This window comes from Crocodylus siamensis, chromosome 3 (genome assembly GCF_052110815.1).
Source record: "Crocodylus siamensis isolate JL-2025a chromosome 3, ASM5211081v1, whole genome shotgun sequence".
NCBI classification, from domain to species: Eukaryota; Metazoa; Chordata; order Crocodylia; family Crocodylidae; genus Crocodylus; species Crocodylus siamensis.
This window is the reverse complement of record NC_143397.1, coordinates 175,149,537-175,174,626: the sequence shown is the minus strand read 5'-3', so window position 1 is coordinate 175,174,626 and position 25,090 is coordinate 175,149,537. Positions and strand designations below refer to the sequence as shown.

The following is a 25,090-nucleotide window of genomic DNA, read 5'->3' as shown; positions in this document are numbered from 1 at the left end:
AGCCCCAGCTGCGCGATGCCCTGCCAAGCTGCACTGCACCCATGCCATGGGGCAACTGCTACGTGGGTGCCAGGCCGAGTGTGGGGGGGTGAACCCTACACTGCACAGGGCAGGCTCTGCCATGAGCCCCAAGGCCCTGATCACCACTGCCAGAGCTGGTGAATGTGGGGCTCTGTTTTGTCTTTGTTTTGTTTTGATTTTTTTTAAGTGCTGGGAGGCTGGGCAGGGGACGAGGCCAGCAGGGCAGCTATGGAGGCTTCTCCTGTGGTTCCTCTGGCTGTGCCTGCCTCTGCCTTGGTGTGGGGAGCCACGGGGGTGGGGGCTCTACCCTGCTGCTGCTTGCCAGCCATTGGGGTGGGGGGTGTGATGCAGGCGCGTCTCACTCTGGGTGGCAGCAGGGCATAGCCCCCACTCGCAGCACTGCTGTGCCTGCATCAGCACTGGGACCTGGGGCTTACCCCCTTCTGCCTGGAGTGGGCCATGTCTGCATCCTTCACCCCAGCTGGGCTGCTTGCCCCAATCCCTCCCTTCCCCAGCAGACTTATCAGCTGGAGGCAGCTATCAGCTGCCTGTTTAGTCTGCAGCTGAATCTCTGAAAGCAGCCGAAGCTTTTCTGAATCGATTCAGAGCTTTTAATTGGTCTCCCAACTTGATTTGGAGATTTGGTCTCTGAATTGGGCCGAATCTCCTCCGAATCGAACTGGCTACTGAAGCTTTGCATTGCTCTAATGAGCTGCATGAGGTAGTTACAGGGCCGGATGAGTCTTGGTAATCCTGCCGTGACATCTTGGATCTGGGCAAGCAGCAGACCTCCCAAAACAACAGGTCAGGCTGGCAGATGGATGCCCCCATCCCGTTCGAAAGGGAGTCTCCAAACACAACCACCTGTCGCTTCTTCTCAGTGATATTTGGTCTCGAGCCTTCCAATCTTGGGGAGGCCTGGCCTCTTCCATCAGTGAAACCTTCTCCTAATCTGTTCTTAAGGCAAGTTGCTGCAAATGGAGATGAAGGCTTCTGCCTGCTGTCAGAGGTCACAAACTTCTAGCTTTTACCCTCCTGGGAGTCCATGTCTTCTTTCTTCTCTAATGCTACCTCTACAATTGCAGGGGAAGGGCTGCCAGAGGTCTCCTTCAGCACTGAATTGATGAAGTCCTTGTCACTTCCTCTTTTGCCTGCTCTGAGGGACACCATAAGGAGGCACTGCTCGCACTGCAGTTCCTCGCCTGGCTATTACTGAAAGGAATCTGCGAGCTGCTGTCTCCACAGCGGCCAAACCAGGACCTGAGTGGAAGCCCCAACGGTGAGCAGTCCTTTCTGGACCAATCTCTCCTAGGTGCAGGCAGTGACAGTGTTCTGGTATTGTAATGTCCTCCGGCCATTTCCCTAGGTCTCTTAATCCGCTGCCTTTCTCTTGCTGCCTTTTATTAAGCCAGTCCTATGATTCATATGGCCCTCACCCCCATTCCCTCCCCAAAAATGCTGCTCGGCAGAGAAGCATCTTGGAACGGGTGAACTTGGCTTCTTAGTGAGAGGCAGATGAAAAACAAGTTGGTGCTTTGGGAGATGGAAAAAGAGGGAAGGTGTAGGGGAAGAGAAGATACATCCTGAGAGAGTGAAACATGTGGCTCTTGCAAGCTGGGGAAGAATATGTGAGGAGGGAGCAGCCCCTGCATGATGGCTGTAGTTCTGAAACCTTCCTGTGTGGCGCTTCTACAGGAATAAAGTACCTGTTCTCTTCAAGCTGAAATGTCTAGTCTTAGCTTGGATAACATGATTTTTTTCCTATGCTTTATCAGAGACTCTTGCCTATCAAGTAAAGCCTCTGCATGTTGCATAGTTGCTGCTGCAGATCAGATTTTTTTTTTTCCTATGGTCAAATTTGTGGATAATGCCTAAGTGGAAAGAGTAGCATCTAAAGAAGAGCATCAACAAACAAAACAGTCTGACTGGTAACACTGATGCATAAACAACGTGCTCTCTCCTTTTTATATTTATGTGCATGAACATAAGAACTGCTATTTACCACACAGGTCCATCTTGCCCAGTATCCTGTGTCACACTGTGGCAGAGGGCGGATGCTGACCAGGAGGGTGAACAGAGCATGACCAGGGTTTTTTCCACTGTTCCTCTCCCACTTGTAGGAGCCAACGCTTGGGGTATAGGAAATTCAGTACCCCTGACTCTCCTCCTCAGTTGCTACTGATGCCAAAAATGTGTCCAGTCCTTTTTTGAATCTGGCTAAAGTGTCGGCTTCCACAACACCTGGTGGCAATGAGCTCCATACTTCCATGCTGTGTGAAAAAGAACTTGTTTTTGTTAGCTTTAAACTTACTACCTACTCGTTTCAGTTTGTGATTCCTCGTTCTTGTATGGAGAGAGTAAATAAGGAATCCCTATTTACTTTCTCTTCACCACTTAGTATTTTGTAAGCCCTTCTGCTCCCGCTCAAGCATTTTTCTAAGCTTAAAGAGGCCTAACCTCTTTAGTCTCGTCTCCATATGGAAAATGAGACTCCATGCCACTAATCATTTCTGTTGCTCTTTTCTGTACCTTCTTGAGCTCTATATCCTTTTTGAGGTGTACAGACCAGAACTGGGCACAAGATTCAAGTGGTGGATGCATCATGGATTTATAAAGGGCATAATGATACTTTCTATTTTGTTTACAATTCCCTTAATAATCCCTAACATTTTGTTTGCCTTTTTGCTGGCTGCAGAGCACTGTGTTATTTTTAGTGTGCTGGTTTTAGCAAGCTGTCCAAAATGACTCTTGGTTCTTTCTTGTGTTGCAATAGCTAATGGAGAGCCCATCATGGTGTAGGTATAGTTTGAGTTATTTTTGTCTGTGTGCACCACTTTGCACTTATCTGCATCAAACTTCATCCACCATTTAGTTGCCCCATCTGCTCAACAGTGCTAGATCTTTCAGTAGTTTTTTCACGATCTGCCTGGTGGTCACCACTGTGAATACTTTTGTCATCCTCAAATTTGGGCACCTTGCTAATCACCCTTTTTCTAGATCGCTATGAATATGTTAAACAGCATAGATCCCTGAGATCCCTGTTTGTTTCTTTCCATCCTGAAAACTAACCATTTATACCCTTGTTTTTTTTATCCTTAAACCAATTTCTAATCCATGAGTGAGCATTCCCTGTAATCTTATCTGACAAATACCTAACTTTTGGCAAGAGCTTCTGATGGGGAACAGTCAAAGGCTTTTTGGAAGTCCGAAATGTACTATGTGAACTGGATCACCCTAATCCAGTTGACATAGTACATTTGGCAGGGGGCTGGACTCAATGATCTCCCAAGGTCCCTTCCAGCCCTGATGTCTATGAAATCTACCTGCTTACTGATACTCTCAAAGAACTCTAGTAAGTTGGTGAGGCAGGATTTACCTTTGACACAGCTACAAAGGAAGGTAGGAAGGTGAAATCAACTGCACAAGTACACAGAAGGCTGTAACCATGCAGTCACCTGATGTGCCCCTATGGCTGGGAACCCCGCCAATTGAAGGGGGCTTGTAGCCACAAGAGCTTGCTTCTTGCTGGTACAGGGGGAGCCTGGGGTTGGGTTCCCCAACACTGTTAATAGGGCATGATGGGCTCTGATATGTGATCCCACAATTGTACCTCCTGCCATGCACATATGGCATGGCAGGAGGTGTGATCATGCAAATGGTGCATTAGATTCCATCATGTCTTTACCTGCACATGCAGAGGGGCCCTTAAAAACCATATTCATTTCTGGAAAGGGAACTTTTTGTTTCATGAAAGACCTGATGACAAAAATTATTCAGCTTCCTTGAAAGCTGTCACATCCCTATGACCTGTGGCCCATGGTAGGCCAGGCATTGCTCACATGAGTCCTCTGCTCGGGATCTAATCTTGGGAGAAGCAAGAGAAACTGCTTCCTTAGCAGGTTCTACAGCCACCTCTGTTGGTCATTATCTGCAATGGCAGCCTATTCCTCAAGAAAATACATGAGAATTCAGCCAAATTATGGGAATGCACAACAAAACTGCCAAGTCTATGTGCCATGCATCCTATAGTTTTGTTCAATATGGGCTTGAGTTTGGAGGCCATTGCCCTCAAGAGTAGTCTTTAATTAGGCCCATATGTGGTAGCATTCTGTTCAACACTATCTGAAGAATATATAACCTTTATGGACTTTGGCAGGATCACAAGGCATATTGCTTATTCTCCAGGTGAGATCTGGTTTCTCTGTTGGCCATCCATTTCCAATTTCCAGTTGCACTATCCCGAATCGTGGCTTTAGGAATGCCAAAAACGACTGTGACAGCAGCCCAAGCCATTTCAAACTATCTCAAAGCTTGCCTTCAGTTGCTCACGTATCTTGTAAAAAACCTGTTACTTCTATAAAGGTTCTTCTATTATGGCTACCTCCTGGGAGTTTTACCTCTCTGATGTACTCAAATTCCATAATATTTTTTAGTGTCATATTCCCTTTAGTCTTGCTTTATGAATATTTGTTATTGACCATGCAGCAGTATCTCTGCCATCCATCTATTGCCAAATGATATCCATTATTCACAGAGTGTACTCCTGTTAACTTCTTCACCAAGGGATTAGCATGCGCATGTCTATACAATTTTAAACCAAAAAAGATACCCTGCAGAGCAAAACTAAAAAGGAACATTTGTTTTTCAGGCCTGCAGCATGAACCATGTTGGCAGTCTGGAGTCCTACCCAAGTTACTGGGGCTCTATCTATGTACAGATGTCACACTGTCTGGAAGTTTTTTAGGATCTGGGCCTGAATGTCAATGATGGCAGGCATGCAGTTTTGGTAGTTTTGTGGTGGTGGTATGGGTTGGGGCATTTGTGGGTTTGGCTTGTTTGGCAGGTGGCATTTAATTTCTTTTTTTTCACTTACAATTCTTGCAGAAGAATCAAAAGCAGCAACAATTGTGAGAAGGAATTGGCAAGGGGAAACAAAAAATAAAAAACCTTTACAACAAACAAGTGATAGCATTGAATAGGTTTTTTTACTTGCTGTTACTGGTAGAAAACAGCACTTAAAAAAAAACAAACAAACCTTTTTGTATGGTACATAATCTGAAATTATTATGAATGATATGGAATGGATTATTTCCCAAACTAAGTTATGTCAAACCTAAAATCATTTGTAAATCAACACATCACCATATAAGACAAAGGCAAACAATCAACATTTCTGTTTTGGTACAGATTTCCTTTATCATTTTAGCCTGTGTTTTTTGTTTTTTGTTTTTTTTTTACAGGGGTGGGGAGGAGGAGGACATACTACCCTTTGGCCTAATGATAATTATACTGATCAAGCTTTGTGCTTTTATATTTAGTATTAATATGGCTTTATATATGTTCTTAAGTGAACAGTGCAATATTTTCATCTTTTAAGTATTTATTCAACATTCAAACTATAGCTGAATGTTACTCCAAGTGAAAGGAGAAAGTCTCCAGCAATCAGATTTCATCCCACAAAACTTCTGTAAACTGTTGATTAGGGCTGGGTAGCAACCCAGAAGACAAAAGATGACACAATGTTTCAAGTGCCTCTAAGGTCTACCCCTATCTTTTACTTTGTATCTTGCAATTGTGATTTGCTTTGTGTCCCTGAAAAATTGTAAAGCAAAGTGAAACCCAAACTCCAAGGCAAAATGAAGTCTTACCATTATATTAGACATCTGCTTAATTTTAGGAAGGTGTCAATAGGAAAAACTCTTTGATGGAAAAATAATTTTGACTAAATATAGGGACCCTGGCAAGGTGGGAAGGACTAGTTTTGGACATGACAGCTATGCTTTGGTTTGTGGGCCTGTGTATGATGTACTGTCTTCTGCTCTAGAGCTAAACAAGCAAGGTATTGAAATGCAAGATGTAAAAATGCTGCACCAGCTCATAACTTTCCAGTATTGCTTAAGAGATCAGAGCAAAATGGCAAAATCAAGGTTTATTGGTGAAGTGGCCCAGTGCCAAGTCCTTTCAGCAAGATGAGTCTTATGCCTCCAGTTCAGCAGTAATGAAACTCATTGTGGAAGCACCATTCCAGTCTCTGGTCCACAAAACTAGGAATATGCATATTATGTAAAAAGAAAAAGTAGGCTCAACTGTAGATCTGAGACATTAATCAGTGACCCTTTAACACAGGACTGGGAAAAATAATGCCCAGCAAAAGCCCCATTTTTCCTAGCCTGCTTTCACGACCTTCTAGATGTGACAGAAAGATCTGTCAAAAGTTTTCTTCACATGATGATTAAGGGCAACAGGGTTGGAAAAAGACACTAGTTTAATTTTCCTGTCAAGACTTTTGACTTGGGCAATTGCTGGTAGAATGGAGGAAAATTAATAAACTGGTTAAAACAAAGGGTAAAAGAAAGCAAAGATTGGTGTGTTTACATCTTTGGGTGTACCACTCCCATACCCTCTTCACAAGCCATTTCCATCACACAAGCAAGCACTCCCACATGTATAGAGATAAGGCTGCAGTAGGAATTTCCTGGCTGAGATTTCTTTTAATATATTATTTGACCTTATCAGCATTTATATTCTAGGAATGTGGGGGTTGTCAAGTGAATCAGTATTGGAGAAGGTCAGACACATGTATAATTGTATATAAAAATAATTTAATTCCTTAATACATGTCCTTAAGCATGTTAGCATAGCATATATAATGCTGGAGAGCCAGAGTGATTCTGTCCAGCTTTTCTGGTTTTCCAGCCAGAATCATGTAAGATGCAGGAAAGAAACTGTAAAATTCCAGTACTGAAATGTCTAAAAGGTACTAGACCATAAGTAACAATTTAAATGGCCACTGATTTTTATATATTGTAGTCAATTCCATTTAAAAATCAAAACTTATTAACATGCAGTGTCTCTGCTATCAAAGCTTTAAGACACCACTTACACTGCTCAGCCCTACTCCTGATTTTTTTTTAATTATTTTTTATATATAAAACACTGTTTAAGATTAGCACAATAAATGTGCTTATTAAGCACTCTAACATAGAGCACAGAAATACAACACTACAGAGTGCAAGTCTAGCCATCTCCACGGCAGGAAAAGTGCGAAGGTTAAAAATATGCATGTGGCTTAACACAAGATACTTTTGAAAAACATTACATGTACATCTCATACTAAATGCTTTCATCTTTTCACATACAAGACTAAAAATGTACAGTCAGCTGTTGACTTTTCTCTTGCTGTAGTAGTGTAGTCTTTAGAAAGGTAGATGTTGAAAAACCAAAAAGATTAAAAAAAAGGAAGTGTCCAAAAATGATCCCATTTATCACTTTTCCAGTAGTTATGTTTTGAAGTAAACACAAAGTCACTTTGATCTTCAGCATTAGTAACCGATAGCCTCTGAAATAGTCAAGCCAGCCACCTGGACCAAAACCAATTCAGAGTCACACATACAAACACCCCACAGGAAAAAGTGCACTTTCAATACCTGATACAAAAATAGATTGGCACACTTTCTGACACAGTGAAGATATCTTTTTAAAAGCTTTTTCACAATGTTATGAAGTCCTTTTGCAAGTTGGAGCAGGTCTGTAAAAAAAAAAACACTACAAGAATGCACTCTACTATGCTTGCAGGGGGTATGTGTGATTTGTAGGAGGCAGGAATGGAGTCTGCTGTCATTCTTGTTTTTGCATGATTGATGCGGGTAACTACATGTACAATCTTGGTCCCCACCGCTGCACCCTGTTCCAGCATCAGTTTGTAATTATTCAACATGCACCTCATTCTTCACCTGCTCTGAGTAATTAAGGGTACATAAGTTCATAAACACGAGTCTTAAGAACTTCTATGTAGTGTTCCAATACGTTGATGGGAAAAAACGTGTTGGAGAGAAGAAAATTTTGGTATCAAGTCCCGTTTTTGCATTTCCAGTAGTATCTGCAACTCCACAGAGCTAAGTGGAAACAGTTTTAACTCCCCTTCCAGGAAGGGTAGCCTATGCTAGGAGTTTTGTATCAAACGTCTATAATGTGGCATCACTTCATGTTCAGGCAGATGGAGAGCAAATTCCAAGGCCACTAACACTGGGAATTCAAAGGCTATCAGTTCTCGCCTGTTCAGCCGGAACTTCTCTTCCAGTTTCTGTAATGCAGTAGAATTTAAGGAAAAAGAAAAAAGAAGAAAGTTTTAGTGTATTAAGATACTAGTTCCTTAAATTTTAAACTGATGATAGTGTTGAATTATAGCTATCTGAAAACATTCTGCTGCCACCCAAACTCTACTTCACTGCATATTCATGACTCTAGCTTGGAGGCAGAAAGCTGTGGCATTCGCACTTGACCTAGGAGGGAGGTCTTAACTGACAACTTGTGCCCCCCAGCAGCTGTGGGGGGTGGCGAATGCTGACAAAGTGTGGGCAGTGGCCAGCAGGGATTGCGGACTGCTTGCAGATGCTGCCGGCAGTGCTAGCATCAGGGTGGCAAGCGATGGCAAAGGGATGCACTGCCAGACTCAGGGTGCACATGCACCCGTGTGCACCCCCTACGCATTGCCTATGGAGGTCTTGGTAGCTATGAAACGGGGGAGTTGGCCTTTATCTAGTGGGAGCCGTTCCACCATCTATAATTGCAGTCCATATGCTCCCCAGATACTACTCCTGCAGAAAAAACTGAGCCCACAAGGGCCAGAGAAGCGAGCCTCTGGCCTAGTGTCTCTTCTGAACTGATCGGAGGAGCTGGTCAGCCATGAATGAGTATTACTAGGCCTCTCTGAGGAGCTCAGCCAGAGGGAGTGCAGAATCCCATTTCCTCTGGTGGGGGCTTTTCACCAGGTAAGCTTGATCTGTATAAGAGAGATGGTGTCAAGCTTTGGGTTCTCAAATTGGAATAAAAGGGATCCTTTCAACACTGTGAAAACCCCTGTTTCTATAAACTGACCTGACCATTCTGCATAGTAACTTATGATCTCTAGATGTAAAGTGACATTGATAATTACCAACTGATCAATTGGAGAAGAAAAAAAATTCAGTGGTTGTACTAAATTTCTAATTAGAAAAGCAGTTGGTTTACTTCACAAAATTTGGCTGGACATATTTCTTAGTAAGTCAGAGTGCACAAGCAGCATTTTCTGTCACTTAACTCATCCATTCCCTCTTAGCAGAAGAGCAAAAATTTGACATTTTCACGAGGGACTAGGAGCCATGAGTAGCTATCATAGCAAGGGAAAATTGTGCCTCACACCAAAATAAAGAAAAGACTTCTCTAAAAGTAAATTAATCTGGCATAATTTATTAATTACATCTCATAAGGGGCCCCCTGCTTAGTGCCTACTGCTTTAGTTTTAAGACACGTTATCCAATATTGTGGGGAGAAAAAGGAACTTTATTAAAAAAGACCATTAATTCTTTAGAGATGGAAGGTGTTGTCTGCATCAGTAATGAGATCAGTGGGCATGTCTTCACTCTGATCTGTGCCAAACAGCAGTGCCCTTGAAACATACTCTACTGCTCCATGTAAACTGCTGTATTTACCCAAATCCAAGACTACTTAACATTTAAGACAAACCTCCAATAATTAGATTCTGGATGTACAAAATTATAAACTTGTTAACTTTCCATGTCCAGAATCCAATTATTGGAGTGTCATCTTTAAATTTGGCTCCCCCCACTGCTGCATGAGGAAAGCTGCAGCGGGGGTGGGGGGAAAAGGGGAATGCTGAGGAAAGCAGAGGCAAGGGGCCAGGCAGAGGGGAAACTGAGGCAGGGGGAAAGAAGGAGTGGGGAGGAAGCAGGGGGGAAAGCAGGGGTGGAGGTAGGTGAGGGGGAAGTAGGGGCAGGGGAAGCAGACCGCCTGCTCACCTCTTGGTGCCTGCCCCACACCACTGCCCTACCCCTTTTTGCCTCCCTGCTTGACTTCCTGCTTATGTCCACCTTCCTCAGTGATCTGGGCAGAGGGGGAGCTCCAGAGTCACTCCTTCCCCCTGCAGCAGGGAGCCCGCAGCTGGCAGAGTCCTCCTTCCCTGCCCAGCTCCTCTTCCCCTTCACTCCCCACAGCTGGCCTGGAGCAGGCTCAAAGGAAACTGTTCCCAGCAGAGCCGCTCTCTGTAACACAGGGGCAGGAATAGCTCTGGAGCTCTGCTGTGCCCGCTGTAGCGGAGTCGGACTCCAGCGAGGCGCTGTGAGGGACTGCTCCGCAGGGAGCCCAGCCAGATGGAGCCCACAGCAACAGGAGACAGATTCCTCTTTCCCTGCCAGTACGGCAAAGGAAGGGAGAAGGGGAGTGGAGACAGGTAGGGAGCAGACACTAGAAACAGAAATCTGCACATTGCTGACACTGTCCCATCTGGGCCCCATGCACAGCTACTTCTTGAAGCTCTGGAAACCTCATTTTGGAATTGAGTAAATACAGTAACTGCTGAACAGTCACTCAGCAATGCTAATTAGCTGCTTGCTGCACCAGGTGAACCTGGCTTCTAGATCAGGCTGTAGCTTGTAAAGAGCAGTGTAGCTTATTGTAAATGTGCCCCATGTGTAACAGAAGCTACATGATTCTCAGGTTGTAAACCTGAAAACTCCAGTTGCTAAATGAAAATAAGGGCATTCATAGACGGGGGTGTGTGTGTGTGGGGGGGTGTTAATAAGCAGCTCCCAGAGCTGTTCTGAAGCTCCCGGAGCATCATGTGTATCAGTGTCCCTGCACTAAAAAAATGGTGGCAGGGACACTTTAACTAAAGCTCATTCTACAAACTTTAGTTAAAGGGTTCCTGTTGCTGTTTTTCAGCATGGGGACATTGATACATATGATGCTGCAGTCTGCTGGAGCATAGCAACTACCACTTCAGATTAATACAGTCTGCTCCAATGTGCTGTAATTAGAGTGTCGAAGCAGCCTCCCTGCATGTGTATATGCACCCTAAACTACCAAGCTCTGCTGTTTAATTAGGGAAAAGTGTTTTTTTTGTTAAATACACTTACACTTTTGCATTTCACAGAAAACTTTCATTTATGTTCAAGTCATCTATGAAAAAGCAAAGTGAACACCCAAAAGGTTATTTTTTCATAATTTGTTCTGTATGAACACTTCCACACAATGGACACCACATCTTCACCTTCTCCTAGACACCTTTTACAGCCATGTGCTGTCATTAACCATCTTTCACACCCAGGTGCGACCATGGAATTTCCTTGGGGCAGCTTCCACAGTTGTGTACGTGAACATTTTATAGTACAGAAATGCTGAGCTGCCTTTTTAAATCTGGTATTGCTACTGGCAACCAAGATAACAGCTAAGACCACTTGACTGGCATACTCTTCAGCTACTAGGAAATGCTTTATGGACCACAGTTTAGGAAGTTTTGCTATAGAAACTTTGGTCAAGAGATACTTACGTCTATAAGATGCTTTACTTCATGTTTTCTGAGGTCACTGCCAATTTTGGCTGCTAGTAGGACACAGGCTCCAGCACAAAGCTTTCTATTCTGCTTGTTCAACTTCCCCTTGAGAGCAAGTTTCTCAAAGTAGACAAACGCCATGGCCACAGTGGGCTCCTCAAAACCACACTCATCTTGAGCAAGTTTGCGCATCTCTCTCTTCAGACTGCAGAAAGAAAACAAAGTCCCAGAGTGGGAGCAGCTAGAGAACTTGCAGCAGGATACAGTTTCTTAAAACAACTTTCCTTTGGGAGACTTTCTTACTCAAGCAAATATGGGGGGAATAATCCAATTTACTGGGCTGCTATCCTTATAGTCTGGTGGACATTATTCAGAATCCTTCAGGTGACCCAATAAATATCTGCTTCTGGAGTTTCATCTGAGTAGGAAACTCAAAACTGGTCATTAAAAGTTATTTAAATATTAACATCAAGTAACTGTGCAATCTAATTAACATAATTATGCTCCTTCTTTCTCCTTTGCTGTTTTGTAATGTTTCATATTTAAATTGTAGGCTCTTTAAAGTACCCTAGAACGGTGTGTCTAGATACTTGTATAAAAGTATCAGCTATACTTTTGGGCACTTAAACGATAAATTTGAATGCACAAATGAAAATGCCTCCCTTCTATCTGCGCTTTTTCCTGTTTTATGGATCTTGCAGTGAAGTTGTAATTCTAAACTAATGTACTAGAAATGGCAGCGATGGTATTAGTAAAGTATTGCAACTTCTCTGTAATACTGAATTAAGGGAGAAAAGTCTACCTTTTAAATGTTATGAAACTGTTGGGATGCATCTATTAAAATTGCCCATTCCTACTGTTAGTGTCACTATTTGGGAAAAGCACACAATCTAACAGTTCCTTTCTTAAACATGAATATGTTTTTAGTATCAGTGGCACTGGGACTCTTCTGTCAGTCTTCTGCCTTTCATATTTTGGTGCATGTCCAGTTTTCAGTACTTTTTACTCATCTGGCAAATACTCTCTCTATCCAGACACAAACTGGCAAATACTCTCTCTATCCAGACACAAACGCTCAAACTTCCTTATCTTATTTACTCAGCTCACAAGCCAAAGCAAGCATGTGTGTCTTTTGAAGGTCATTGTTTCTGGAAAAAATCAATAGTTACTGCAACTCCCTTCACGTAACAATACCAACAGTAATTGCGCTAAAATCTGAATAGCTGCATGCTGCAACAGGGTTAAAACACTCATGACTGTCTTCACAGTACCTTCTTATTTTGCTGAGAGTTAACTTAATGTGAGGGAACTTCTCTTTGAAGGTCTCATTCATGTCCTTCTTGAGATCTGATGGCTTCACATAGTCAATTACTGTAGTCTGTAACAGATCAGTTAATATGGATCAATTGCTGTAGTCTATTAGATTACTCCAGAACAAAACAAAAAACCAACCCAAACCAAACAAACGCTGTATGTCCAGTTAGGGGGAAATAAACCTGAATTTGTAAAATAAATAAATGAAACTTGTGCTTGCCCTCTGAGAAGAAAGAACCTGAACTCTGGGATGGCTGATAAGCACGAGCAGTCACAAACAGCACACTTTGATGTTATAATGAAGATACTTTCCCAAATGACATGTTCAAACTATGTGAATGAAGGGAATCCAGTTAAGCACTAATCTTGTTGTACCAAAACAAAGTCATTACAGTACTTGATTTAATAGATTTGTTTTGTGTGTACAGCTCTCTTCAGTCCTGAAGCATATTTGCCAATTTCTCTCAAGTTTAACTTTTCAGAATTTGCATTGGAGGTTACTTTTGAAGTACCTATGCCATTTATGTCTAATGCAATGGATAATTACATCCCACCCCTCTTTAAATATGCACATTCACAAGCCTACATGTCAGGGGATTTAGTTGCATAATTTAGGTTACAGTTAATGAGGAGGTAGACAAATGGGTAAACAATGTTTAGTTGGTCTGTACACTTAAATATCCTTATGGCATCTCTTTTACTTTGAGACTTTCCTCTCCTGTTCATCAAAGGAGCTCTGGTATAACAGTCTCTAAGTAGAAGGGGAGAATCTTCCTGTGAACTTCTTACCAATATGACAATGCTTCTCTCGCCCTCCCCAAGGTAAGTCCTCTTCAAATTCCTTTGCTGCTTTGGCCAAAAATTGTCAGCCTGATAAAGGGGAAATGATTATGATGGGAAAGCATATGTTTTCTCGTTTCTAACTGCTTTTCACTCAGCTAATGGACTGAATTGAGAGGAGCTCTGACATGAGCAGTGACAGTGCAAAAAAATGCCTGGCTCTGGTGTTCCCAGCCCTTATTTCTCCTCAAAGTCAAGGGACAGACACTTACAAAAGTGCAAACCTGGGTGTGTTGAGAGAAAGAGAGCACTTAACTTCTCATGTGCTGCAAGTACTTGGTCTTTTGCCCAATTCACCAACCAAACTATCTGTTGTTACTTAAGTACTTATTGTATGTACTGTATCCTTCACGCTCTCTTTCTTTCCAAAAGCCCCTTCTAACTTCTGCTATTATGGCACGGATTAGTTGCTGCCAGCTTCTCCGAACAGAGTGGAGATTAAGAGAGAGGTGCAGAACAATTACAAATGGATAAGCCTGTTTTGGTTCTTTTAGTCCCAGAGGATCTTTTAAAAGCTTAAACCCAGAAGTATTCCACCCTCAAGGGAGTGTAAACCCCCTGGAAGGGACAGAGACTGCATTAATTAGAACCATGTTCAATGACATAAAGAGGAATAAAAGTATAATTACCCTTTATTTCTAATGAGTTACTCAGAGACAATGTGACAAATGCTAGAAAAGATCACATAACTTTCTGCTGTCTAACTGCACATCCTACAGCTGAAAGGAAGAGAACCAGAATTTTCCTGAATTTTTTTCCATGGCTTCCAGGCAAATAAGGTATAGTTCATGGGCATTCAAAAATGTATTGAGATTTTTTTTTTCCTTATGTTCCCACCACTTACATTCCAGTTGGGAATACCATATTTTCTCACATACATGCTTAGGGATATAATATGCACCTGGTTTTTTGAAAGGCAGAATGAAGAATTTTTTTCCCTGGCTTTATAGTTGCAAAGAGCAGGAACAGAGCCTGACTGTTAGCTGGCTTACCCTCCCTTTCCTACTTTACTAAAGGTGAAACCCTAGCTGCTGTTGGAGACTAGTCTGCATAGGTGGATCTATGACTTTGAAGAGTTAAGTCTCCAAGGGTATGAAATAGGAGGAGAGCGAGAGACCAGGAACAGCTAGTAGACAGCAAAATTTCCCTAAGAAAGGTTAGCTTAATTAAAGGAAACAAAAGTTTTGTTAACAGATCCAGACTGAAAAACAATGAACCGTAAAGTCAGCTGACACCCTCGGCTGCCTGAACAGTAATGCAGCAGATGCTGAACTGTGGACCAGGAATCAAAGCAAGGTGCTTCTATCATGGTCAAAAGAATCAGCATTCCCCACTTAATATACACACACCAATTTTCCAGGAAAGGGTGCATGTATATGAAAAAAATATAGTATTTTAGAGAGTAATAGTTATCATACTGAAATTAACAATAGATCTATTGCCTGCTCTCATACAAATCCCTGTAGTGAAAAGAATGAATTCACAATGGCTGCCTGTTTTGCTGTTGACAACACGATCTGTATTGTCAGTGCAAACCCTTGAAAGGGCTGGCATCAGTCCATAGGTAATGGTAGCTATTTATCCTGAGCAATCCTTATTCAATGAGGCCCAACAAGAGCAACAACATACTAGCATCTTAAACGCATGGACAAGTGACCATCAGGATGCTCCTCTGCTTTTGATCATAAATCTGAGTTTTGTTGTATGCCAACATGAGAGAGAACGCACTAGGGAGAGACTGATTCCATGTGCAGCCTCCCTATCCTTCTCAATGTTTCAGCAGCTACTAGAGCCTCAGAAAGTTGAATCAGGAGAAAACAAGCCGTAAGGATTCCTTTAATTACTATTGTAAGAGCATCCCTGCAAAACCAGACCTGCATAACTTAACTTAGACCTGTGGTTCCCATGTTTCTGAAGTAACAGACTCTTGTGAACCTTCAGAATTTCTGGTGGTAGACCACACACACAAGCTTATCCTCAAACTCAACTGAAAGGATCACTTGCTACAGCCCTGCAGACCACCAGTGACCCACAGATTGCACTTTGGGAACTACTTACTTGCACGATGTTTTACTGCCAGGGCAGAGAAACATTTGACCCAACGTGAGTGAGAAGTGCGATGAGGCATACCACATGCTTCATGTCATTACTGTTAATTTCTCTTCTCTTTAAAAATTTAAGTGAGGATGCTAATCACTACCATGTATAAGACTGTTGCAAAGAATCGCAAAAGAGAGGACACCCTGAATGCTAACAAAACAGCCTCTTCTTTGGTTTGGGACAGTGACCCCTTTGTCCCTATGGGTTTATTATTTGTTGCCTCCCTCAGCACTGCTCCCTGCCCCCTCTCTCCTGTACCTTCCCTGTCTGTTGTATTCAAAACACTCTTCTATGTGATACACTCGGTGTTCTGTGCACATCTTTTCACAGCATCTGATAAAGTGAGTTCAGGCTCATGAAATCTTATGCTATAATTCTTCTCTGGTTAGTTAAGTCTATAAGGTGCAAATCTACCCTGCCTCCTTTGGGACAGCTGTACATTTTGATTTTGCTTCTGTCCCAAAATCATGGTGAAAGACTATTACTGAATCAGTCAACAGTGAAAGAAAGCAAAGCTATGGAAAATCTGAATTCATGTTCCCGTGGGCAACTGGTGCCACCTTAGTCAGGCTGCTGCTGCAGGCCACACCCTGCGCCGAATACCAGGAAGACTATGGTGCTGCCACTGGCCTCAGTCTGCAGTGGCAGCCTGCTGAAACCTGGTGCGCAGATCCAAGGGCCCACATTCCCTGGGAAGAGCTAGGGGAATTGAACCAGGAACTGGGGGAATGTTCAGGTGACAGGAATATTAGTTTTGCTTTGAACAGTTTGAGGTGCATTCCACAAAAAACCCTGCAACTATCTCCTTGAAACGTGGTAGTGTTTATACCCTCAGAGGGGGCTACTATCCCTGCAATTTTCATTTGAATCGGGCAAGAAATGACAAAGTTATAGGCATTTCGGTGATTCCCCCATTTTAACAGCGTTGAAACTCCGAAACAGATTCAGCTGAATCAAAACAGGACAGTGACCTGAAACACCAAAATGAAATACTGAATCTGAAACAGATTTCGCACAGCCATAGTAGTTACTAAGCTTAAACCTAGAAATGGAAAACACCACATTATAGCATATGAGCTTTTCTCTTGATCTTTCAATATCTAGCAGGAAGAAGCAATCACAGTTATAACTGGGATGAAAACCCCTGGGTGCCATTTCTGGCTTAGGTAACAGGATGCATTATCATGTTCAAACAACGCCTTAAACCAGAGGCCACTGTCTCAGCTTGTGAGTGCTGTGATGGATAACTAAACCAACTATGCTTTTTCTTGAGAATCAGAATTGCGTAACTTTTTTTTCTCTGCTTGTTGGCAACCACTAGAGAGCAAGGGCTTGATACATGCATGTTGGAATGCAATGTGCACAACCTATATCTACATGGCTAACTCTACCCACAGGTGATTCAACCCTACAGGATGGCAGATGGCAGTTTGCCATTGCCTATAATTCTGCAGGAAGGTGCACCGCCAACCAATGGTTGACGATAGTCTGCTGATGGGTACTTTGGAAAGCAAAGCTAACCTCTAGATACCTTGGATGCTTTAGCCACCTCCTCCACAGCTGTCCTTGACCATCTACTGGGAGGGACTAGGTTTCAAACACATTGCACACCTCACCACTTCAGCTGGACTTTCTGACACTGGATCCTTGGCTATGTTCTGCTGCAGGAACACAGGAACTAAGAAGGCAGCCTAAGTATAAGAATATTTTTTAACACAGAATACTACTGTTAAACCTACTGATCTGCTGCTGCTCTACTGGCATAGTGAGGACTTCCAAAGTACAGGAGCTTGAAGCCTATTTAATAAAAGATAACCCATAGTTTTAGAGGCAAAACCTGACATCAGCCATACGGACCAATAATTTTCAAACTGGGGTAGGAGGTGCTTTGCCAAGAGGCATATGCCTAAATGTTAACAAAGGTGGTGGAGCTTCTGATTGGCAGTATTGTCATGTATTGACATTGGTGTTGATGCACGCTTCCGGAAGAATGAATATGCAGAGAGACATGCTAGGTGCAGGGATTATGAGCAGTAGTATTTTGCAGGTAATGGGGTATGTAACCAAAAAAAGGTATGAAAACCACTGGTATAGACAATATAGCTGACTTGGAAGCAAGCAGGCAGGAATGACAGCTGAAAAAAAGGAGAGGAAAAAGAACTGTGACAGAGTGATAATGTGCTGAAGTTTTGAATTTTCTTTTGGGAGAGGGCTAGGGACCTTTCCTGTGGAACATCTTAGGAACTTGGATGCAATTTTCGGTATTGGAAATGATGGCACACTTCCTGTCCCTTCCAGCTTTTGCCTCTTGCTCTCCCTGTCCCACTTCCCCTCTCCCAACCTTTTTTGTATTTGACTCATGCCTATTTGCTCTTGAAATACATCCCTAAGCACAGCAGCTTTCTTTTGTCACTGATAAACTGCTACTTAAGATTGGGTGGATTTTCTCTGTCTAAATCAATTCTTGCAGCTGAGTGCCACAGGAATTGCCTCTGCTGAGAGCTCTTCCTGGGCTAGAAATGATCAATGCTGATGTTTGCAAAGTGCTGGAACATTGTGAAGAGCTTCCCTGTGGAAGGAGCAGATTGGAGGACTCTCTCAAAACATGCATACTGCAGCACTATATAGATCATGCTGTCCTCCAGTACCAAGGCACTGCCAGCATTGTAAATGCCTAATGCCATCAGCTACATTAACAGAGCATCAGACTTCTGTAACACTGCAGTAGCAGCCTGCCTATTCTTGTACACACAAACTTTTAAGTTCACTCTTTTAGTCTATTTTTTTTTTATTTTATGGCATAAACTATTCAGAGAGCTCATTAAATAGCATTTATCCAATGTCACTGTAACAAAGGTCTGAATAAGTATTTCAGTTACTCATGTATGCTCCTTTGGATGGTAGAAGACAAATGAACATCTTAATCTACAGTAGCTGACAGATACTTGGACAGCATGATGAATGTTTGGGCCAAAGTCTGGAATTTAGTTTGTTTTCGATTTGTTTGGGTTGCGTGGTTTGGTTTTTTTGGGGTTTGTTTGTTTTTTGGTTTTTTTGCAAAGTAGCAGTTTTTCAATTTGGAGGCAAGAGGTTATATCATTCAAAAGTATTTTTGAGCAGCTGCTTGCTCACAGCAGAGCTACAGATACACTTCCAAACATGGGGGGGGGGGGGGGGGGGGGGGGGGGGGGGGGGGGGGAAATGAAGATATCTGAAATGGCTGGCTGGCCGGCCACTAAGCTCAAGTGATGTAAAAATGAATAACTCTTTAGTGTGACACTAGTATGGTGAGGGAGGGGAGCAATAAGAAACTGAATAAAAACCGACAGCTCTAGGAAAGCAATGAAAATGAGAGTATGCTCCTCTGATTTTTCTGTTTCACAAAGTGTAGAAAGAGATTTCAACTGTTTGACACAATTTCAGGATCATGATGCCAGCCCCTGCCCCCTCCCCCCAGTACCTCATAGTGGGGGAAAAGTCAAGGGACTGCCCTCGAGTATGTAGCATTGTTTGCTTTCACAAGCACCGATCTAAAATGATTTGTTATAAATAGTGAGAAACGACATGTATGTTATTTTCTGAGGGGTGCACAGATAGATAGATGCATCCAAGCTGAAACAGCAGCTTGGATTAAAAAAAGGGAAAGCAGAGGAGGTTCCCTTCTTACAAATATTTAAGCAAATATTAACAAATTAGTTAACTCAGTTGTTAATTAGCTCTTTACATTAATTGTTAATATTAACAAGCAAGCAAGGGAAAGGCAGTGTAAACAGGAGTTTCACATGTACATTTTTGTATGTTAATAAGCCTCTAAGAAGGGAAATGTGGGTAGTGCTTAAAACTTGGGGTCAGATTCCTATCATCTTTAACGGGCCGAAATTCCCACCAACTCCAATTTGTTCACTAGAGAGAAAGGACCCTGAGCCATGAAAGCTTTCATCAGAACACCAGGTTCACAAGCACCACAGTATGGTCTGAGCCAGCAGGGCTGTGAAGATGCATCTGCTGAGGTTTTGGCCCTACTTATATAAAATCCCACTTGATCAGATACTTGCCCCACTTCTTCTCCCCTTCCTTCCCCCCTCCATTAATTGCATTCTACATCCATAAAGGTGAGGGGGGTGGATTCTACAAACTCACAGCTGCCAAACTGTAATGACGAATGCCTGCCAAGTAATGAAATTTTAACTATAAACTGGAGCTTCACTTATACAGAACAAAATGTTCAATGCTGACAAGGCCACTCCCAGCCTCTCCAACTTCTGCATTTGTGAAAAGTAGTAATTAAAGCTGTATTCCATTCAAGCCTGCATGCTAGTCTGACTCTGTGTACAGTAGGTTTACAATTGCTGTGGTCACTCTGCAGAGGACTGTTGATACTAAAATGGCTTACGCATGTTCAGAAAATCACAGGTTTTCTCTTACTGCTCCAAACGCAATTTGCTTTAACTGTAGCCTATGAAGATTTATATCTGACAAAGAAAATTACTCTAAATTGCTATCAAACCATTTACAGGCCATGATTCTGCTCCTGCTGACATGTAAATAAATAAATCAGGAATTTATTAGTATATCATCCACAGAGTCCAATCCAATATTGACCCGCTCAGTGCTGCAGCTGTGGGGGAAAGAGAGCCACTTGCCCTAAGTTACCTCTGTCTGGCTCTTCAGAATTGCATTCTCTCCTTAATCTTTAGGCTAGTGCAAGGGTTCTGCAAAACATAGCCACCTCTTCAGTTCTAAAAATGAGGTATAGTTCACCTCTTTTAGAGCAGTACCTTTATATTTTCACACAGAAAACCTGGCACAGATCTTTTCAGCCAACCTTTGCTGGCTTGGTTTTAAACTGGAGCTGCCTTAACGTAAGAAAAAAGAAAAGTTTTGGAATGATGGCTGCTGGTAAAACTTACATGTATTAGGTCCCAGCTCTAGTGCATGTCCTTCCATTTCAGACCTTCAGAAGTAAGAATGGTACCTTGGCTGTACTGTGATCCAAAAGATCACCCCATTTATGGGGAAGAGAGCCTCATCCTTCAGACGCTTGCAGTGAGTTATCCCATCCCATTATCTTAAGTGAGACTTGTGTTCAAGTGCCTGTAGGACTGAAGTCCTAAGTCTCAGATCTGCATTTACAGGACAGTACCATTTGAATGCAAATCCTATGTGACCACACAGCAGACTTTTATATTTCCTTGTATATCATGTTGCATGCCTGCAAATCAAAATGCTTCAGCTCATATCCTGAACATCCTTGGTTTAACTGGAAATGGGTATCACAATTCTTAAGTGCAGTTGTTTCTACTGCCTTCCCTTTAATAATCATTAAAAAAGTCTGCCAGGGATGAAATGAGAAGTAGCCAATGCTGATCCTCAAATTTATTTTTGTTTCAAACGTTTATAACTCTTCCATCCTTGACTGACTCTCTTGGCATGCAGGAACCTCAGTTATACTCTCAAGTAATGGGATGCTATGATACAGAAAGGCATGGATGCATTATTTTGTCTAGATCTGTGTATTTCTTGTGCCAGCTAAAATAAAGGCTGACTGGCTTCTGGAATTCTTTGCAAATTCTATAGGCGTGTTTATTTCCACCATCATGTGTCCCTGGAGATAAGAACTGTAAAATGCAGAACACCCAGAAAGTTAGAGCCCTGGGAAAAGGTTTGATTAAGCTACTGAAGTGCTGGGGTAGGGAAAGGGTTCAGCATTGGTTGTGAGGGCGAAGGGCAGCTGGGCTATTTCTGTGAAGGCATAACAGAAAGAGATGCCCAACCAGCAACATAGTGGGTGTCCAACTGACGGCAATATATTAGGACTTTGGTAACTGCAGTCATTGCAAAATTGGTGATTTTCTTTCTTCAGCTTACACTGCTAAGCATGCAGCTCCTAACCAATTTCCAGTGCTGGTTTCACATACATGGAATACTGCAGTGCTCTCTGCATTTATTTGGTTTTCATAAAGATGCAATTTTGACAAGTTCTTAATTAGACAAAGTCACAGTCCCTACAGTAGTCCAAGATCTGTATGAAAAAGACACCTCTTGTCCCCCAACACCAGCAGGGAAATTGGAACCTATGATGGTTCTCAAAAGATCCACTAACCTGAAATCTTGCATATGGGTCACACAAATCACCTCCATAACAACTCTGTGTGTTTCTTCCAGCAACATATCTGTTTGAAATGAGCACTGGCCAACGTGCCCTCACTGATATGTGCAACTCACCCTGGTTTTGGGAGCTAAAACGCAAATAACACAACTAGGGGTTAGGTGAGTGAGACATCTCACATATCTGTCCTCCTGCTGCTTGACTAGACCTCTGTACAGGAGCAATTTCACCTTTAGCTGCTCAGCTTATTAAAAGAAGATTGAGACATGACTCAAGTACAGTGGGCACTGACTTGAGTGCCTGCAAAGAGAGAGAAGGACAGTATTATCTGTACTTCAGCTGGTATCATCAAAACCAGTTTTGAGTAAAGCAAATACAGGAGTAGGCTGCTTTCCCTTCTGGATCTTTTTTCCAAGTTTGGAGACTGTATATTCTGACTATGTATAGGGATAGATATAAACTTGTTGCTTTGGAAAGAGAGAGAATTTTTTTTTCAATTTCTTCCAGTGTTCTTTGGATGTAGTATGCACATATGCCTGAACACTCACACCACACATGTACTGCACCTTGCAAATCCCTCCAAAATAACCACCAGATTCTAGGAAAGCACAAATTTGATGCCCTTAATTACACACTGTCTATCTCAGTATTGTATGCAAGTCAGAAAAGGAGGAGAAAGAGAATTATGAGCTTCAGTTTTACATCTCTGGGCATCATGAAAAAATAGTTTTCGTTGGTAGCAGAAATTCCTTCCTTCTTTAAGAATGCAAACAACCACCTATACTGAAAAAGACATTTTGGGAAATGCACAGAACCTAAATTACAGTTCTATTCTAATGAATACTAGACATCAAAACAGTGCTGATACATGCAGCTTCATGCAGTCAAAAAACTACAGCTATCACATTTTGTTTAAGACATAAGTGTCATGAAGAGTAAATAAGTTTATCTCTGGAAAAGGGAATATAAACAAAAATTAACCAATGAGACTTTCATCTAAAACATCCATGAAATAAAGCAGTAATAAAACGTTTACTTTCATAACAGCCTGTGGTCTACTTTTATACATCCCTGTAAATAATTCTGTCATTTAGAACAAGAGATTCTAAAAACGTTGTTCTAAGTAGCTGTAAACTGTGCATGATAATTTTAAATAGGACCGAATATCATTTCAAAGTTCTGAGCATTATGACCAAAATTTACCTATACTACCCTGTTTTCAAGTGTTACTCACCATATATGAAGGGAATATTAAAACCCGCTTGTGTTTGCCACATGGCCACTGAGGATCATCTAAAAGATTTGGGTCATATTCAATATAGTCTCCCAGGTCACTACCTATAAAGATTGTATAAAAATAATTAACTGTATTGAGAAATTTCTTAGACTTGGCATAAACAGAAATAAAGTTTACAGTCAACCTACAAAATGACTTCTGCATTGCCTTTCTTAAGGCAATCAGATCCCATTAACTTTTTGAATGAGAGGTTGGTGCCAGGTTTTCTGAGATGTTCATGGAATATTGGCACTGTTTGCCATTGCTTTTAAACACAAATAAATTTGCCTTAAACAGAAGTATCAATCCCTCAGGTGCCTTACAGATGTTGCAAATTATATTTTCATTTGCAAACATGCTGAGAAACTGTAATTCTTCCAATTCTGAACTCTCAGCTGTTTGTGAAATTGCATAATGTAGCTGTAGTTTACCATATAAATAGGATTCTTTAATAACTGTATACAGTATCCACACCCCTCCTTCACACTTAAGTAAGAAGAAAACTTCTTAACTTGTTTAGACAAAACCAGAGGAAAGGCATGGGAAAATATTTCAGTTATTTTCATCAGTAAAAGAATATAACAGAGTACCAGTTTTGATTTTTCTCCTGTTTATACAGACACTTCATTTGCTTCAAATAAAAAAAAAAATGTCTTAAATGTATAATGTTTTGGCTAGTGCTTTTTGGAGAGTAGGAGAGAAAGGTAAGAATGTAAACACAAAACTTTTAATTCAGTGCAAGTCCCAAGTAAAATTTTCACAGCTGATTTATGACTTTGCAATCCTGTATGTTTTTTCTACAGTACTTGAGAAGAGGCTGGCCTTTGCATATGAGGAAAAGAAAAAGATGATAGCCATAGCAAAGTACAGCAACTGTGAGAGATGCCTGGAAAGGTAACAGGCTATTTTGCTCCAGTAATGTTGTCTACTTGAGACCATGCACTTTAAGCCAGCTCTGCTACGTGAAATATAGACAACTAGAGAAAAGACTTTCTATAATATCCATTAGTCATAATTTTCTTTGACAACTAACCTTTAAGATTTTTTTTTTAAATTAACAAAGAGACATCCCTCCTCCAAACAACATTGTGAAGAATTTACTATTGCAAAGGTGTACAATGATATCAAAATAAAAGAATACCAGTCTTACCTGTGTCAATGCTCCCTTGGGTGCTGTTAGCCCTTGCCAAAGAAAGGCTACGATGGCTTGCATTGCGAAATTGGGAGAAGGATGAGGTGGAGTCTATTGTGTTTCTCCTTGTTCCCAAGGCATTAGTTGGAAATAGAAACTGTGTGTAAGAGACCGTCTAAAAAGAGAGTCAGAATAAATATAATTATTAGCACAGCTCAGCCATAACAGGATCCAACCACTTTGACCAAGTTACAAATTGGGGAAGCCATTCAAGTCCCCCCCGCCCCCCAGATGTGACAGTTGCTCACAAGATTGATACAAGCCACCTGTTTCCCCTCTCTCTGATCTATTCAGGATTGCTTTTGTATAAACATTAATCTCCCCTACAAAAAATAATACACCTTCCTTACAAAACCCTGATGTGTTGTATTTACCAAATTCTAATCAAGGGCCCGTTTAAAAAATCTACTGGCTTTCATAGTTTTTGTATCAGCCTTCACCTGCATTTCTCCCCATAAGAAAAATGGAGCAGATTTCAAGTACTTCTTTAGTAAAGCACTATTTCTATATACAGTACCAGGTGTGCTGAAGAATCTGGAGGGAATCTTGCTTGAACAATATATGGCTTTATGGGTCTTTTCTCCCATAGCATTTTAGCTGGCAACAAAAACAGTAACATAGCTAGCACAATATTGGAGGTACTACTTTATGCCAATGGCAAGCCAAGGTAATCCATTGCCTGGCAACATGGATTAAGGATGAATGAAAAACTTAAAGCAAATTTATGCAATTAATTTAACTTTTCTATTTACAGCATTAGCAGCAAGAACATTTTGATTCTTAAAAGTATTTATTATTCAAACTTAAATTTTTACAAATAATTCTTGACTGACTGTTTATTAGTACATGCATATTGAATTCAAAATCTGAGCTGTGATTAATTTTGACTGAGTCTATAGGGCAAAGATT

General features: G+C 41.6%; 1 protein-coding gene and 1 long non-coding RNA gene across 5 annotated transcripts in view; one reads left to right on the top strand and one right to left on the bottom strand.

Annotated features, from left to right (window-relative positions):
* The window catches only part of LOC149869150 (uncharacterized), a 34,181-nt gene extending 10,046 nt beyond the window's left edge, over positions 1–24,135 (top strand). For all 3 annotated transcript variants that reach the window (XR_016441401.1, XR_016441400.1, XR_016441399.1), the window contains one exon: positions 23,793–24,135. This is a non-coding gene — a long non-coding RNA (uncharacterized LOC149869150). The remainder of the gene's footprint in view (positions 1–23,792) is intronic.
* The window catches only part of CABLES1 (Cdk5 and Abl enzyme substrate 1), a 91,365-nt gene continuing 71,262 nt past the window's right edge, over positions 4,988–25,090 (bottom strand). For both annotated transcript variants that reach the window (XM_090039806.1, XM_090039805.1), the window contains 5 exons: positions 24,140–24,296; positions 22,948–23,051; positions 12,622–12,728; positions 11,348–11,555; positions 4,988–8,104 (listed from right to left, as the gene is read on the bottom strand). In XM_090039806.1, coding sequence (XP_089895932.1) covers positions 7,964–8,104; positions 11,348–11,555; positions 12,622–12,728; positions 22,948–23,051; positions 24,140–24,296 — 717 coding nt within the window. In that variant the 3' untranslated portion in view covers positions 4,988–7,963. The remainder of the gene's footprint in view (positions 8,105–11,347; positions 11,556–12,621; positions 12,729–22,947; positions 23,052–24,139; positions 24,297–25,090) is intronic.